We start from the raw sequence: 18,595 nt of genomic DNA on the forward strand, positions 1-18,595 counted from the left end.
CAGAAGTGGCAGTACGATGTCTGGTCACATGACGTCACTTTAGCCAATCACATGGAGGCAGGGGGCGTGCCAGGGTAAGATCAACCAATAGGGGGTCTGCTGTTTCTTAAAATAATTCCCAAGACTTATTTGTATTTTCAAACCATTTGGCTTATGATTATTATTCACAGCGTCACCCCCCCCCCCCCCCCCCCCTTCTTTTCCTCTCTCTTCCTCCCTCTCACTTCTTCTCTCCTCCCCAAGGCGTGTCCATATCTCCTCAGTAACATTGGAGCATCTGAAGGGGTCCTATAAGGTGGAACCAGGGGAGGGACAGAGTAGAGACTTTTACCTGAAGGAACACGGAGTGATCACTTACCTGGTCATCAACCCCAAGGTGAGACCTGAGAATGTGGTCCAAACGCGGTCAACACACAAACACAATTTATTGTTTATATACTACTGTTAATAATGCATAAATACTACAATAGCTGTTTGATTGAATTGATCAATAGATCTTAAAGAAAAAAAAGAAACAAGTTTGACTTTCTCCAACCTGATTGGTTGTCCAGGCTGAAAGGCGGAGTCCCCACCTGTGCGCGCGTTCTCGTTCCTCTTTGGACGGAGGGAAGATGAGGGCATCGGTCAGAATGACTCGGTACCTGGAGTCCTGGGGGGCGGCCAAACCTTTTGCTAACCTGCACCATCGAGACAGCATGACCACTGACAACGGCAAGATAAACACTACGGTGAGTACACATATAAACACACATACATAAACACACACACAGAAACACACACACTCGTGTCCAGCCTCACCTTCTGTGATTGTGTGTTTCAGGATGTTCCAATGGGCCAGTATCACTACCAGAGAAGAGAGAGGTGAGACTTAAAGATCAGTCATCTTTCCTTTACACCAGACCACCAGACTTTACCCCTACAGATCAGTCATCTTTCCTTTACACCCGACCACCAGACTTTACCCCTACAGATCAGTCATCTTTCCTTTACACCCGACCACCAGACTTTACCCCTACAGATCAGTCATCTTTCCTTTACACCCGACCACCAGACTTTACCCCTACAGATCAGTCATCTTTCCTTTACACCCGACCACCAGACTTTACCCCTACAGATCAGTCATCTTTCCTTTACACCCGATCACCAGACTTTACCCCTACAGATCAGTCATCTTTCCTTTACACCAGACCACCAGACTTTACCCCTACAGATCAGTCATCTTTCCTTTACACCCGACCACCAGACTTTACCCCTACAGATCAGTCATCTTTCCTTTACACCCGACCACCAGACTTTACCCCTACAGATCAGTCATCTTTCTTTTACACCAGTCACGTCTTAAGACCACAACACCACAGGATAGAATATTGTTCAACATACTCAACATACTGTGTGTTCCGTATCCCCTCAGGACTAAATCTCAGAAGAGACGGTTTGAAGAGGAACTGGAAGAGAGGATGATCAGAACCATCGACGGCATCAACTCACAAAAGTTAGTACTACTACACACCTGATTTATTCTATTTCTAGAACATTGACAGACATTTTCTGGCACGAAAGGATGTTATGCATCACCGAGTTAGATAGGTGCTTCACGTTGGTGGTGGATGAGGTGAGTTCACCACCTTATTAACTAAAGCTCTTTGAGTCCTTGTGAAAAGTGTGTTGTATAATCATTTGTATGAATCACTTAGTTCAGTACCTCACCAACAATTATGTGACAAGTGGATTTACGTTAAATTAAATTAAAATCAAAATACGTCCTTTATCCCACAAGGGGGATTTATGTAGGCAGGAGTGCAGATACTTAAAGAACAACATACAATAACAAACGAAACAATAGTTATTAAAAACATGATGTGTAATGGAAAAAACAACAACTCACAAATACATTGAAATTATGGTTGGAAGGAGGAAATTCTGAAGTGGACGTGTCTTAATAATGTCACTGATGGATTGCTAGTGTCTGTGTGAATCGCTGTCTGTGTCTCTGTGTTCTCTTCTCTGTAGGCAGTGGCTGAAGTCTGAGGACATCCAGAGGATCTCACTGTTCTTTCACAACAAGATTCTGGAGAAGGAGGTACTGTAGGACAACAACACTGCTGTTCAGTCAAATGAAAACACAAATGAATATGACATATTGTGCCACTAGTCCACTGTTGCCCCAGACAAACATGCAGTGATTCCATTTAAAAAATGATTGCTGTGAAAGTATTCAGAGTTAGACTGTGAAGTTACAGTGAAAATGGTTCATTTTGACCACCACCTGTTGACCATGTGTGTTGATGTCCCCAGTATCGAGCCACCACTCTGCCAGCCTTTAAATACTACGTCACCTGTGCCTGTCTCATCTTCTGCTGCATCTTCATAGTGCAGATACTGGTCCTGCCCAAGTAAGTCTGGTCCCTACCTAGTACACTTCAAAGCGCCCTTCACAGTATGGAAACAGTACTTGTCCTGTGCATCTGTACTCTTCACAGTACCTTTCATAGTACCCTTCATGGTACCCACCAATGTTCAGATACTACTTAGCATACAACCTGCATAGTATGGTCTTATAGTACCCCTCACAGTTGGAATACTAGTCGTGTCAAAAGCCATTGAAGTCAGTGTTCTTTTCTCTATAAAAACCCAGAACATTGCAATTACAGTGTGACAAGTCAAAATAAATATTTGATCAATTGAGTCTCACATCAATAAGGTCCCTAATAGCAGCTGCAAATGATATACATTAAGAGACAGCAATTAAGAGGGAGAGAAAGAAAGAAAGAAAGAAAGAAAGAAAGAAAGAAAGAAAGAAAGAAAGAAAGAAAGAAAGAAAGAAAGAAAGAAAGAAAGAAAGAAAGAAAGAAAGAAAGAAAGAAAGAAAGAAAGAAAGAAAGAAAGAAAGAAAGAAAACACAGATGAAAAGATATGAAGATCTGATGATGGTTTTAATGTGAATCAACAGATCTGGGTCTGAGATATCGAGGATGATGATGATGATGATTATGATAAAGATTATGAATATTACTTTGATGATGACAAGGATAATGATGATGATGAAGCCTCATTATGAAAGGAAAAAAGGTCCATCATTTAGTTAATTGTCTGTGTTTACAGGAGCCAGGAGTAGTAGAGCCATAGAGCCAGATACTAAAAGCATCATATATTTTAGACATGACATCATTGTTTTATGACACGCTTAAATCAACCGTCTACTTACACTACCGGTCAAAAGATTTAGAACACCTACAAAGGTTTTTCTTTATTTTTACTATTTTCTACATTGTAGAACAATAGTGAAGACATCAAAACTACAAAATAACACATATGGAATCATGTAGTAACCAACAAAGTGTTAAACAAATCAAAATCGATTTTATATTTCAGATTCTTAAAATAGCCACCCTTTGTCTTGATGACAGCTTTGCACACTCTTGGCATTCTCTCAACCAGCTTCATTAGGTAGTCACCTGGAATGCATTTCAATTAACAAGTGTGCCTTCTTAAAAGTTCATTTGTGGAATTTCTTTCCTTCTTAATGCGTTTGAGCCAATCATTTGTGTTGTGACAAGGTGTGTGTGTGTGTGTGGGGGGGGGGGCAAAGCAAAGAGAAATGACAGTCCATCATTAAGCAAAGAGAAACGACAGTCCATCATTGCCTTAAGACATGAAGGTCAGTCAATACGGAAAAGTGCAGTCGCAAAAACCATCAAGCGCTATGATGAAACTGGCTCTCATGCAGCCCAAATAAATGCTTCACAGAGTTCAAGTAACAGACACATCTCAACATCAACTGTTCAGAGGGGACTGTGTGAATCAGGCCTTCATGGTCGAATTGCTGCAAAGAAACCACTACTAAAGGACACCAATAAGAAGAAGAGACTTGCTTGGGTCATGAAACACGAGCAATGGACGTTAGACCGGTGGAAATGTGTCCTTTGGTCTGGAGTCCAAATTTGAGATTTTTGGTTCCAACCGCCGTGTCTTTGTGAAACGCGGTGTGGGTGAACGGATGATCTCTGCATGTGTATTTCCCACCGTGAAGCATGGAGGAGGAGGTGTTATGATGTGGGGGTGCTTTGCTGGTGACACTGTCTGTGATTTATTTAGAATTCAAGGCACACTTATCCAGCATGGCTACCACAGCATACTGCAGCGATACGCCATCCCATCTGGTTTGGGCTTAGTGGAACTATCATTTGTTTTTCAACAGGACACTGACCCAACACACCTCCAGGCTGTGTAAGGGCTATTTGACCAAGAAGGAGAATGATGAAGTGCTGCATCAGATGACCTGGCCTCCACAATCACCCAACTTCAACCCAATTGAGATGGTTTGGGATGAGTTGGACCGCAGAGTGAAGGAAAAGCAGCCAACAAGTGCTCAGCATATGTGGGAACTCCTTCAAGACTGTTGGAAAAGCATTCCAGGTGAAGCTGGTTGAGAGAATGCCAAGAGTGTGCAAAGCTGTAATCAAGGCAAAGGGTGACTATTTGATTTGTTTAACACTTTTTTGGTTACTACATGATTCCATATGTGTTACGTCATAGTTTTGATGTATTCACTGTTATTCTATCTTCAACTCGCAATCTGTGGATTCAATTCAATTAGATAGATTCAAATTGTATGTTAAACATCACAGCATAGTTGAAAGATATATGGTGCGTAGAAATCCGAAGAGGGTGGCCAGCAGAGATAGGTGGGATAGGCTGAGGGAAACTGAGGGTTGGGATGTGGAACTGGAGACAAGTGGGAGTGAAGTTGCTGGGCAGTGGATAGAATGACAGTCAAGATAAACGTTTAAAAAAAAAAAAGGAAAAAATAAGTTTAACTGACACTAAAAAGGACAATTCTTACATCCAATGCCTGTTTGCCTGAGGCTGATGCCATGCAGCTCTCAAGGGGAATTGTAGGGGGATCTTGGATGGTTGGTGGCCTGGCGGTTGGGAGCTTGGACCGGTGGCTGAGAGGTCGCTGGTTCGGGTCCCCGGTTCGACTGGGTGGGGGATCTGTCCTTGTGCCCTTGGGCGGGGAGCTTGACCCTGGTTGCTCATGTGGGTCGCTATGGATGGAAGTGTCTCCTGGATGACTGAATGCAATGTAAATGTTGAGCAGCTTCACTGCAGGTAGATTGTATGTTTAAAAATGCAATACAAAAATAAATGACACAAAAATAAACACTGTGTATGTGTGTGTGTGTGTGTGTGTGTGTGTGTGTGTGTGTGTGTGTGTGTGTGTGTGTGTGTGTGTGTGTGTGTGTGTGTGTTACAGAACAGCAGTGTTGGGGATCTCCTTCGGCATGTCTTTCCTCCTGTTAGGTCTGATTTTGGTCATATGTTTCTCTAGCCACATCTTGGTAAGTTACACATACACACACACACACACACACACACACACCCTAAAATCCTGTCTATTGTATGTGAGTGTGGAACACAATCACAGACTGAGAGAGAGAGATAGATAGAGAGAGAGAGAGAGGGAGGAGAGATGGATATAGAGGGAGAGGGAGGGGAGGATTCAGATAGAGAAAGAGGGAGAGATGGAGGAAGAGAGAGAGGGAGGAAGATAAATGGAAGAAGAGGAGGGAGAGAGAAGAAGAGAGATGGATAGAGAGTGTGAAAAAAGAGAGGAATGGGCAAGCTAGAGTAAGAGAGAGGGGGAGACAGAGGGGGGAAGAGAGAGGGGGAGGCAGAGGGAGGAAGAGAGAGGAATAGAGCAAGAGAGACACTTTATACTTTTTGTCTTTATTTAATAAGCCATTTGATTTAAAACACCATAGTAACCTCCCCCCACCCAGAGAGTAAGAGACATGAAGATAGAGAGAGATGGAGAGAGAGGGAGGAAGAGAGAAAAATAGAGTGAGAGAGCGTGAGAGAGGGAAAGAGAGAAACTATGGAGAAGGCTTACAATACAGTATATTTTGTTAAAAGAGCTGTGTGGTATTGCAGTCACACCGTGTCATTAATTTAACGGGAGATGGATTCTCAGATTGCAACAGCTGTGTCTGTCAAACCAACACTGGAGAACAGAGAACGCCATTTACTCCTGAGACACTGTGTGTGTGTGTTTGTGTTTGTGTGTGCGCCTACTGGCGACGTCAGCGCGCGCACACACACACACACAAACACACACACATTCACACACACACACACACACACACACACACACACACACACACACACACACACACACACACACACACACACACACACACACACACACACACACACACACACACACACACACACACACACACACTCAGGCTTTAGGTGTGTCGTTATAGCAGCAGGGTCAGATGAAGATAAGAAATACTAACAAACCAGGAAGAACCGATTAGCACCTTTCTCATTCTCTTGATGACTCTAACCAGAGACCAGACAGTGGAGGAGTGATTGAGCTTGAAGGACAGTCATCTTTTGTGGAACACATTATTATACAACAACAGTCTAAAAGACAACAGTCTATCTGCATGGCATTCTACCTTGAGACTTCTCCTTAAATGATTTGTGATGTCTCACAATGTCTCTGTATATCTGAGCCAACCCAAACCATGTGACCATGTGAAGAGAGAAGGAAGGACATGGTATAGTATAGTACAGTATAGTATATTATAAACTGGGTGGTTCGAGCCCTGAATGCTGATTGGCTGAAAGCCGGGGTATATCAGACTGTATACCACGGGGATGACAAAACATGTATTTTTACAGTTCTAATTACGTTGGTAACCAGTTTATAAAAGCAATAAGGCACCTCGGAGGTTTGTAGTATATGGCCAATATACCACGGCTAAGGGCTGTATCCAGGCACTCCTCTTTGTGTCAAGCATAAGAACAGCCCTTAGCCGTGGTATATTGGCCATATACTACAAACCTCCGAGGTGCCTTATTGCTTTTATAAACTGGTTACCAACGTAATTAGAACTGTAAAAATACATGTTTTGTCATCCCCGTGGTATACAGTCTGATATACCCCGGCTTTCAGCCAATCAGTATTCAGGGCTCGAACCACCCAGTTTATAATATACAATATATACTATACTATACTATCCTATATACTATACACTATATTATACTTAAGCAATAATGCACGAGGAGGTGTGGTATATGGCCAATATACCACGGCTAAGGGCTGTATTCAGGCACTCCTCTTTGTGTCAAGCATAAGAACAGCCCTTAGCCGTGGTATATTGGCCATATACCACACCTCCTCGTGCATTATTGCTTAAGTATAATATAGTGTATAGTATATAGGATAGTATAGTATAGTATATATTGTATATTATAAACTGGGTGGTTCGAGCCCTGAATACTGATTGGCTGACAGCCGTGGTATACCACGGGCATGACAAAACATGTATTTTTACTGTTCTAATTACGTTGGTAACCAGTTTATAATAGCAATAAGGCACCTCTGAGGTTTGTGGTATATGGCCAATATACCACGGCTAAGGGCTGTATCCAGGCACTCCGCGTGCCTTATTGCTTAAGTATAGTAAAGTACAGTACAGTACAGTACAGTACAGTACAGTACAGTACAGTACAGTATAGTATAGTATAGTATAGTGTAGTGCTCAGGACTGCAAACATACCAAACAGTTTTCTATGGATGAATTGCGAATTATAAACAAAATTATAAACCTTTATTATCTGGTGCTTTCTCTTCCTGGCCAAGGGAAGTTGTGTGTTGAGAGTCAAGGTGTGTCAAAGAGGTGTTGTAGAGAGGAAATCGATGGAGGTAAATTGCTCTGGGGTGTTGAGAGTATTGATGCAGACAGAAGATCTGTTACTGCAGCTGTTGTTTGTTCTCTGTCCCCTACAGCCTTCCATTTCATGGCTTCTCCTCACGTTGCACTACGGCAAGAGTGGACTGTCCCTAGCTATCTTTCTCTCTCTCTCTCTCTCTCTCTCTCTCTCTCTGTCTCTGTTTCAGGTTTTCCTCACTATTCGGATCTGACTCTCACTCTCTCTCTTTCCCTGTCCCTCTCTCATTTTGTCTGTCCCCCTGCTTGTCTCTCTGTCCCTCCCTCCTTCCCTCTCTCTGTCTCGCTCAGCAGGGAGGTAAAGGATCGTGGTGCTCTCTCCCCTGGCTCCCTACTTCCTCACGCATCATCATCGCCAACAAACCCTGGCTCCGATTGGTCCTCACCATGACAACCACCACTGTTATTCTTGTCATGGCTGTTTTCAACATGGTGAGGAACCAATTTACTGGTTTTATTGGTTGAACTTGTCAGTGTGTGTGTATATGTGTGTACAGTACCAGTCAAAAGTTTGGACACACCTACTCATTCAAGGGTTTTTCTTTATTTTTACTGTTTTCTATATGCTGGTGACACTGTCTGTGATTTATTTAGAATTCAATGCACACTTAACCAGCATGGCTACCACAGCATTCTACAGCGATACGCCATCCCATCTGGTTTGGGCTTAGTGGGACTATCATTTGTTTTTCAACAGGACAATGACCCAACAAATCTCCAGGCTGTGTAAGGGCTATTTTACCAAGAAGGAGAGTGATGGAGTGCTGCATCAGATGACCTGGTCTCCACAATCCCCTGACCTCAACCCAATTGAGATGGTTTGGGATGAGTCGGACTGCAGAGTGAAGGAAAAGCAGCCAACAAGTGCTCAGCATATGTGGGAACTCCTTCAAGACAGTTGGAAAAGCATTCCAGGTGAAGCTGGTTGGGAGAATGCCAAGAGTGTGCAAAGCTGTCATCAAGGCAAAGGGTGGCTATTTGAAGAATCTGAAATATAAAATATATTTTGATTTGTTTAAGACTTTTTTGGTTACTACATGATTCCATATGTGTTATTTCATAGTTGTTATGTCTTCACTATTATTCTACAATTTAAAAAATAGTAAAAATAAAGAAAAACCCTTGAATGAGTAGGTGTGTCCAAACTTTGGGGGGGGGGGGGGGGGGGGTTAGAAAGAGAGCAGGTGAAAATGCAGCCTTTCTAAAAGCTCTGTGATTTGAGATTTAAAAAGAGGAAATGGAGCTTTAATTAACTATCTGGTGTTAGGAGGGAGGAGAGGTGAGGAGGGAGAGAGAGAGTCAGAGAGAGGACAGGTGTGTGTGTGTGCGTGCGTGCGTGCATGTGTGCGTGCATGAGGAAGTCTTGGTGAGGTTGTATTTACATCCAGAGGGTGTTGAGGCTGTACACTACAGTAGTCTGTCATTGTTTATCTCCCTCGCTTGCTCACGTCCAGTGGGACACACACTTGTCCGTCATGTGAAGTGGTTGATGGGTAATCTTGTGAATGGAGATCAGTCAATGGGCCAGGCGGCGGGCACTCTGCTCAGGGCCCCAGTGCATCTTGGGAAGAGGATTTGGGCTTGGGATGATTGTGTAACGCCTGGCTACATGTGCCAGAGAACAGGATCAAGATAAATAATTAATGCTATGGGACTGGAGAGCTGGACATATTATCAACACAACAACATATCACTGAAGACTGGAATACAGCCCAGTGTGTCTAAAGTATAACTTATCTTCTCCCCTCTTCTTTCTCCTCTCCTCTAAACCTGTTTCCAGTTCTTCCTGGAAGATGAGGTTCTGACCACACCCCCTATCATGAACCTGACCAATGACAGCATGCTCAGCTCCCACAGCTCCACCCACCTCACGGATGGGAATAAATTCTACCTGCCTGTGAGTACATCTACCAGCGTAGGCACCAAAAAAATAACGAATAACAATAACGAGTAAATATAACATGGCTATATATAGGGAGTACTAATTCATGTGCAGGGGTACGAGGTAATTGAGATAGCAATGTACTGTACATATAGGTAGGGATAAAGTGACTAGGCAACAGGATAGATACTAGACAGTAGCAGCAGCATACAGTATGTGGTGAGTGTGAAACAGAACATTTATTTTATAGAAATCACTCCTTTGTGCAGTATTTTAAGTCAACAATCACATTTCTTTAACCAGGACCACAAAAGTAATGTTTGTTTACATTGCCTATCAATAACGTTGCGTTACATCAATCACAATCAATCAGTGTGTGTGTGTGTGTGTGTGTGTGTGTGTGACTGTAGACTTTTGATATTTTCACAGCAGGCTTACAACATTTGACAGTTAGCATAGAGACACTGTGCTACTATCAATGTGTCATTGTGACACTGACATGCTACCCAGACCGCACGCACGCAAGTTGATTTTGTCCCCCCACACCAGACGCGATCAGGACACGCAGGTTGAAATATCTAAATAAACTCTGAACCAATTATATTAATTTGGGGACAGGTTGAAAAGCATTAAACATTTATGGCAATTTAGCTAGCTAGCTTGCTGTTACCAGCTATTTTGTCCTAGGATATAAACATTGGGTTGTTATTTTACCTGAAATGCACAAGACAATTAATCCACAGATAAAATGGTAAAAGTTTGTTTTCTAGTAATCTCTCCTCCTTCAGGCTTCTTCTTCTTCTTTGGACTTTATATGGCGGTTGGCAACCAACTTTATGGTGCATTACCACAACCAACTGGACTGGAGCGTAGACCTCAGTTCATCTTTCAATCACCCACGTGGGTAGATGCTCCTAAAAACCAATGAGGAGATGGGAGAGGCAGGACCTGCAGCGCGTTGAGCGTCTCAAATAGAACCAAGTTCTATTTTAGTGCCTGGCCACGCAGAGGCTCGTTGACGCGCGCAAGCAGTGTGGGTGCAATGATTGAATAACATGTATGTGTACATTTATTTTGCAACGCTCGCACATGCGAGAGGGATCTAGAAGTGGCCTGGCTGTTGACTTGGATAGTATCTCAATAGTCTAAAGTGGCTTCCTCTCCTTGTCTCCTGTCCTTCATCTCAAAAGTCCAAAGTAGTTCAAGTTCATGGCTTGCATCTGGTGTGCTGTCACAACTGTGTTTTTCCCTCAATTGCATTTGAATTACAGCCCTCGGCTTCCTGCCTTGCTTCACACACTTACATTTTAGTAATTTAGCAGACACTCTTATCCAGAGTGACTTACAGTTAGTGAGTGCATACATAATTTTTTTTCATACTGGCCCCCCGTGGGAATCGAACCCACAACCCTGGCGTTGCAAACGCCAAGCTCTACCAACTGAGCTACATCCCTTCAGGCCATTCCCTCCCTTACCCTGGACGACGCCGCCCCATGGCTCTCCCGGTCGCGGCCGGCTACGACAGAGCCTGGATTCGAACCAACCTGCACCTCACACATACTCACTCGCTCCTAGCTACGTCTGAGGCAAGGTTATCTATGTCTGTTAGAAAAAAAAACTCTGTCCTCCTGAGATTTAGTATTGATATAGTGATGGTTATCAGCACTAGAGAACAGCCTTGGTGATAGGGCTCAATAGGCTTACTACTGATGTTTTACGCCTCAAGGAACTCATAAATGAACTGAAAAAATGAACAGATCCAGTCCATTGTACCGTTTTTCAGACACAGTTTTCCTTCTTATTTTTCATGTTCTGTGCACAAGTTTATCTAATAGTTAACAATAATATCTTACACATCATTACCCTCCTCCATAGTGTCCAACACCTCAATCTTATCCCCCTATTTTCTAAATAGACGTTCTTTATAGTATAGACCCATTTCTTTTGAATAATTGTGGTTATCTACTTTTCACATGTCTGATACATGTGACCATGTGGCCATTCACAGCCCGCAATCTGATTTAATGTGGCCCCCACTTCTAGTTCAGGCTAAACTTTCATTCACACACCTCTCTTCGCTGTTAGTCTTGACTGGGAACCAATTCCCTCTATTATCTGCATCAGTACTATTTATTTATTTTTTCTCTCTTTTCTTTTCACTTACACACCTCTCTTTGCTAATAGCCCAGACCCATGTCTCCTATCTTCTAAATGTAATGGTGTTTACCCTAGTGCATAGGGGCCTCTACACATCAGCCAGTAATAGCTAGTCCTGATTCCCTGCTCTCCACAGGCTCAGTTAGTCTTCATTTCTTCCTTTCCCTCTTAATTGCTGTTCCTCCCTCCCTCCCTCCCTCCCTCCCTCCTACTCCCTAGCCAAAGACCATTCAGTGACGTGATACTGAGCACATAAAGAGCCATATTCCCTTTTTATAGGCCACGATATACGATGTCCATTATAGTTTTGAGGGAAAAATGTTGACTGCCCATTTTTGGGAGGAACTGTTGTTATGGCTTGCTACTCATTAAGTGGAGTGTAGTCTGCAGTTTGACTCTCTCCATCTCTCTACATCATCTCAAAAGATTGAATATAACATCTCTCTGTCAGTGTTTTATCGACTTCATTTATCCCTTCTTTCCCCCTCCTCTTTCTCCCTCTCTTCTCTCTTCCCCCTCCTCTCTTCTCTCTGTCCCTCTCTTCTCTCTCCCCCTCCCACATCTTCTCTCTCTCTAACTCCTGCCCTCCTTTTCTCCTTCCCTCTCTCTCTCTGTCTCTCTCTCTCTGTAGTATTTTATCTACTGTTGTATCCTGGGTCTGGTGTCGTGTTCTGTGTTCCTGAGGATCAACTATGAGCTGAAGATGGTTGTCATGTTAGTTGCCATGGTGATCTACAACATCATCATCCTCCAGACACATGCACCCCTGCTGGACGGATACAGTACTGCACTCTACAGCACACAGACGCTGGACAGGTACACACACACACACACACACACACACACACACACACACACACACACACACACACACACACACACACACACACACACACACACACACACACAGAAAACAGGTTAGAGAGACAGCGTTCCTTTAATGAAAACCCTGGTGTCACACAATTGTCCCTTCCTTTGGCCCTGATGTTATATACTGTATAGGGTAAAAGCCACAGACACACAGCCTTTAGGGAATAACTGTGGATGTGTGTAAGGTAGAGAGACGAGCAAGCACACCAGTGTTAATAATGACAAAAATATAATTTGAATAATGATTTAGTCTAGTTATTGTCAAAATGACGAAAACAGTAGGCCATTTTAGTCATATTTTAGTCACATCACATTTGTATTGCCTCATTAACCTATAGTAAACATAAATCACTGACTTCCATGTGCACAAACATACATAGCCTTGTCCTACCAACATATCTTTCTGTATAAAATCCTATCGCATGATTTTCTTCCCAACGGCCAAATTGGCAGAATAACACATTACTCTGCAGCAGATTAGAAAATCACACCCCTTGACAGGACTCCAGACTAACAGTGCCACCAACTTTTTCAGTGGTACCAGCCTGTGATTTGGTCGCACCAATTTTTTTCTGCGGTGTCACGCAATAGAAAACATTTGTTATAATTCACCTTATAAAGTCATTCACAGTGCTTTAGACTGTGTAATAGACCACTAAGATGGTAGGCTATTCAATAGATACATTGTTTCATCTAACATGTCCAAGCAGAAATGCATGATTCAAGATATTTTGATGAGCAACCTAATCCAGTGATTGTTATGAATTGTGAGTTGACAATAGGGTATTGGTTTTATATTTTACTGTTACAATAGTGCTCTAGAATTTTTGTTCAATAGAGATGAATTTCACTACATCTTTATGTGCTCTATGATATATAGGCTAATTTATTTTGGGACTTATTCACCACATGAGGAAGTAAAAACTCAAAACACATTAGCTAGATCGCTAACACTAACTATAATACCCACTGCTAGTAGTCATGTATTAATTAACATTAAATGTGCTGTCCTAAAAAAAAACGTTGCAGTTGTAGCCCTGCTACCCTGTGCACTCGCAATGGCTGATGGGCTATTGCGTATTTCGTGTGCTTTGATATGCTTAAGCCATACCAAATATCTTGGTTGTAAAATAGTTGCTATTGACCTCGATATTAAGAGATTACAAATAAAAAGTACAGTAAAAGCTGAGGACATCACTAGTTGCTCCCAAAGCTATGAATTTCCCACAATTGGATTTTGAAATATTATACAATCAGTAGCCTTTTTTCTCTCTCCCAGAGCGCACATCAAGTGGCTCTCTCAACAGCAGCAGGCCCCAGTGGAACAGACCCAGAGGCTGGGCAGACACTTTAATTACAGGAATCATGAGAATAATGCACTTTTCTGTTTGACCAAATCATGGTTTTAGCCACCCAAAAAATAGGACGTTTTGAAACTTTTGAGTGAGCAATTACAAATGTAACATGCACAGCCAAGTGAAAGGGTTGTAAAATGCTACTAAATGATTGCAATCTGGAGCCCTTTCCCCTTCACATACTGTAGCTATATTGCAATCAAAGTTGTGTCATAAGTAGTGGCCTGATAGGTTGCAGCAAACTACTAGCTACATGATCCATCTGTTATTAGCTTAGCTGAGCATATATATTGGGAGGAAGCTCTTTCAGATGTCTCTTGAGGTTGGTAGTATTTTTCTCCGTCAACTTGTGGGTGCAAACGCTGTCTTCTTCTGTGGAAATGTTGCATTCGGTCTTGTTTGAATCTACACGATAAAGTGGCTCCAAACATCAGCCCTTTTTCTACTGGGAGCTTTTACCACCGGAAGAGTAGCCATGGAGAGTATGCCTTATTTGCATCAATGATTTGTTGCCGCTGTTGTGCCACCACACCGCCAAATTGCAAATAACCTAAAAGATCTCAATCTCTCCAAAAACTCTTGATTTTAGTCACAGAGATAACTTAGTCTCATCTCGCTTTCGTCAACTCAAATTAAACATAATTTAAATTTAGTTACAGTTTTTTCTGGGTCTATTTAGTCAGTTATCTTCTCCTCAATTGCCACTGAAAATATCACTATTTTAGTTGACAAAATTAACACTGAAGCACACATGCACACATCAATTACATTGCACCCATTACTGAAATGGTTGATCCAGTTTAAAGGGTTTAGGTAGTCTTCTTAACAACTTTCCTAACCCTGACAGTTGTTCCATCTGTTGGATATCCTAACTCTGGCTGGATTCCAATAGGAATTACACATCACTTTGCAAGCCAGCATAATGTGACTTGCAGGCCTGATGTGGCCTGTAAACCAGGAGTTTCCTAACACCACTGTGTTAGGGTAAAACTAGGCCATCAAAGTAAGGCCTTATGATATATGTATTGTCATATAGTTTAATTTGAATGATGTCATTCACCTAGGTACCTACTTGGTGAAAGCCACAGGCCTTTAAAAGGAAATAATTCAATAACCATGTCTCTTTCACTAACAAATACAGTCATGGGTGGTAACTCGACAATTCACTCGGAAAAAAAGGCACCTTAGGAAATATGCATATTAGACTTTATACCATACAGTGTTAAAACAACACCCATGATTTACAGTAACACTACAGGTGTTAATTTCCTACATTGAGAAAGTGTAACAGTGTCAGCACTAAGCAAAGTGAGTCCAGTTTACTCTAAATCAAGTGTCATGTTTTACACTGTAGGTGTTGCGTATTACTCTACAGTAGAGCTATGCAAACATCACAATCAAGTTAATTTAAACACTTTAAGAGTTAAATGGGGAACACTGCAATAGAGTTAAATCTTTAACACTTTCAAAAGTGTTATTTTAACACCAGCTCATATGTTCACTGAAAATAGTGTACATTTTACACTTTCTGAGTTAAATATTGATATATATATATATATATATATTGATTTTGCTGTGCGCGCACACACACACACACACACACACACACACACACACACACACACACACACACACACACTGTTAAAATCATGCTCCGGAACTTTGGCAACTACTAATACTTTTTTAAACCTCCTGCTTTGGGCTGGATGTGTCACTGTGTAGTATATACAGTGCATTCGGAAAGTATTCAGACCTCTTCCCTTTTTCCACATTTTGTTACCTTACAGCTTTATTCTAAAATGGATTAAACAAAACATTTCCTCATCAATCTACACACAATACCCCATAATGACAAAGCAAAAACAGGTTTTTTGAAACGTTAGTAAATGTATTAAAAATAAAAAACAGAAATACCTTATTTACATAAGTATTCAGACCCTTTGCTATGAGACTCAAAATTGAGCTCAGGTGCATCCTGTTTCCATTGATCATCCTTGAGATGTTTCTGCAACTTGATTGGAGTCCACCTGTGGTAAATTCAATTGATTGGACATGGTTTGGAAAGGCACACATCTCTCTATATAAGGTCCCACAGTTGACAGTGCATGTCAGAGCAAAAACCAAGCCTTTGTCCGTAGAGCTCCGAGACAGGATTGTGTGGAGGCACACATCAGGGGAAGGGTACCAAAAAATGTCTGCAGCATTGAAGGTCCACAAGAACACAGTGGCTTCCATCATTCTTAAATGGAAGAAGTTTGGAACCACCAAGACTCTTCCTGGAGCTGGCCGCTCGGTCAAACTGAGCAATCGGGGGAGAAGGGCGTTGGTCAGGGAGGTGACCAAGAACCTGATGGTCACTCTGACAAAGCTCCAGAGTGCCTCTGTGGAGATGAGAACCTTCCAGAAGGACAACCATTTCTGCAGCACTCCACCAATTTGGCTTTATGATAGAGTGGCCAGAGTGGTTGTCACTATGGAATAGAACTTGGTTACCAGGGTAATTGTTGCTGCGATCATGACTGACAGGTTCTATGATATTGGGTTTTTGTGTTGATAGAGTGGAATTGATTTTGCTGATATGAGTGACAGTTAAAGAGAGAGAGAGAGAGAGAGAACAGAGCAGGGGATTCACTCCTAAGACCGATGAAGTTATTACATCGATAGAAAGTTGAGCTTTCAGCTGGTGACAGACTTTCATTATTTTGTTGTTGTTCTTTCTTTCTTTCATCTCTTTTTATCTCTCTCTTTCTCTCTCTCCTCATCCCTCTCTTCTCAGGCCAGGCATTCTAAAGGATCTGAAGACGATGGGTTCTGTTTCTCTCTTCATCTTCTTCATCACTCTACTGGTGTTAGCACGACAGGTACCTGTTATAGCTATGGAATAACCATGTAGTAACTATGTAGTAGCTATGTAACAACTGACTTCTGCCTGCTTCAGTGTTGGCAGGTGAAAATAGAATTCAGTAGTTCAAACAGATGGAAGAGTGAGGGGGGGGGGGGGGGGGGGTTAGGCCTTATGATATACATAATGTATTGTCATAAACAGTTTAATTGTAATGATAATATTAGCCTACAGTAGGAAATCCACAGGACTGAAAATTAACAAATTCAACAACCATGTCTCTGTCACTAACACGGTCATGGGTTATAACTCTACAATTCACTCAAAAAGTGAATTTTTGGTGTTGTACCAGTTTAAGTGGTCTATGGTTATGTTAATTAAGGGGAAGGGACACAGCCATTTTCATATATTTTGCATTGTATTGAGTCTCATCTTTCCATAGAGTGGTCATATTAGTTTGTAGGTCAGACGTTTTTGTGAGAAGACCGATTTTCGGGATGTCTCATGATCTGACAAACACCGCTGTAGCTCGGCCACCTTCCACCACTGATATCTGTAGCTGACAGATTTTGATGGGGATTTTTTAAATTATGTTACTTAGATTGACGCACCGGTGCATCAATAGACTCTAGATGAGGATGTTTAAGCCTTGAGACAATGAGATATGGATTGTGTGTGTGGGCCATTCCGAGGTTGAATGGGCAAGACAAAATAAGTGCCTTTGAACAGGGTATGGTAGTAGGTGCCAGGCGCACCGGTTTGAGTGTGTCAAGAACTGCAACGCTGCTGGGTTTTTCACGCTCAACAGTTTCCTGTGTGTATCAAGAATGGTCCACCACCAAAAGGATATCCAGCTAACTTAACACAACTATGGGAAGCATTGGAGTCAACATGGGCCAGCATCCCTGTGGAATGCTTTCGACACCTTGTAGATTCCATGCCCTAATGAATTGAGGCAAAAGGGGGAGGTGCAACTCAATATTAGGAAGGTGTTCCTAATGTTTTGTGCACTAGTGTTAAAACACTTCCTAGTGTTAAAAATACTTTATAAGGTGTTATTGCATAGCACCATTGGTGTAAACTATATATACTTCCTAGTGTTAAAATACTATATGAGGTATTATTGCATAACACTCAAAGTGTTAATTCCCTAACAGTGACAAAGTGTAACAGCATCAGCAGCACTAAGTACAGTATTAATTGAACACTCAAAAGTGTGGACCCATATAGACACTGGCCCAGTGTTACATTTAACACTGGAGAATTTGCTGTATAGGGTAGGCTTTTATGCCATCAACAGATTTCTGCCCATGCCGCTGCTCTGGGGTACCATCCGTCAGAGCTGTTCAGAGTCAGATGTCCTGGACAGTCTTGTGTACCCAAATATACCGTCCCCAGTGGACAAGAGCCGGCCCATACAGTTCCTCCTGTTGTCAAACTGGGTTATAGTCACCAGAAGGGTAGGGGCTGTGTTTTGGGGATGACACACATGTTTAATTTAATTAGTGTATTTGGTTAGCTGTATTTGAAAAGATTTTACATTTTTTGCCTGTTTGTTTATTTCAAATCCTTCCTGGAGGTGTTAAATAGTCCTCCCTTGCAGCATCTAGCTGTAAACCTGAGGTAATGATGAATCCCTGAAGAACAGATGAATGATTCATCAATTAACCATCATTAGCTAGTTGCGTACTAAACAGCCTCTCATAATACCACTGTTCCTGCCTGGCCTAGTTACTAGGCCTTC

General features: G+C 42.0%; 1 protein-coding gene across 1 annotated transcript; it reads left to right on the forward strand.

Moving 5' to 3' along the window:
- Positions 1 to 6: 6 nt before the first annotated feature.
- On the forward strand, positions 7 to 16,870 carry LOC311124664 (adenylate cyclase type 2-like; the record flags this gene model as incomplete). The annotated part of the gene is made up of 12 exons (XM_084198772.1): positions 7 to 74; positions 244 to 376; positions 552 to 728; positions 821 to 861; positions 1,412 to 1,492; positions 2,011 to 2,080; positions 2,296 to 2,393; positions 5,258 to 5,342; positions 8,037 to 8,177; positions 9,526 to 9,642; positions 12,416 to 12,600; positions 16,786 to 16,870. Coding segments are annotated over exons 1-12 (1,236 nt in total), but the record flags the coding sequence as incomplete, so codon positions are not given.
- Between the last annotated feature and the right edge of the window lie 1,725 nt (positions 16,871 to 18,595).

This window comes from Coregonus lavaretus (assembly GCF_964263955.1).
Source record: "Coregonus lavaretus genome assembly, contig: HAP1_SCAFFOLD_8853, whole genome shotgun sequence".
NCBI lineage: Eukaryota > Metazoa > Chordata > Actinopteri > Salmoniformes > Salmonidae > Coregonus > Coregonus lavaretus.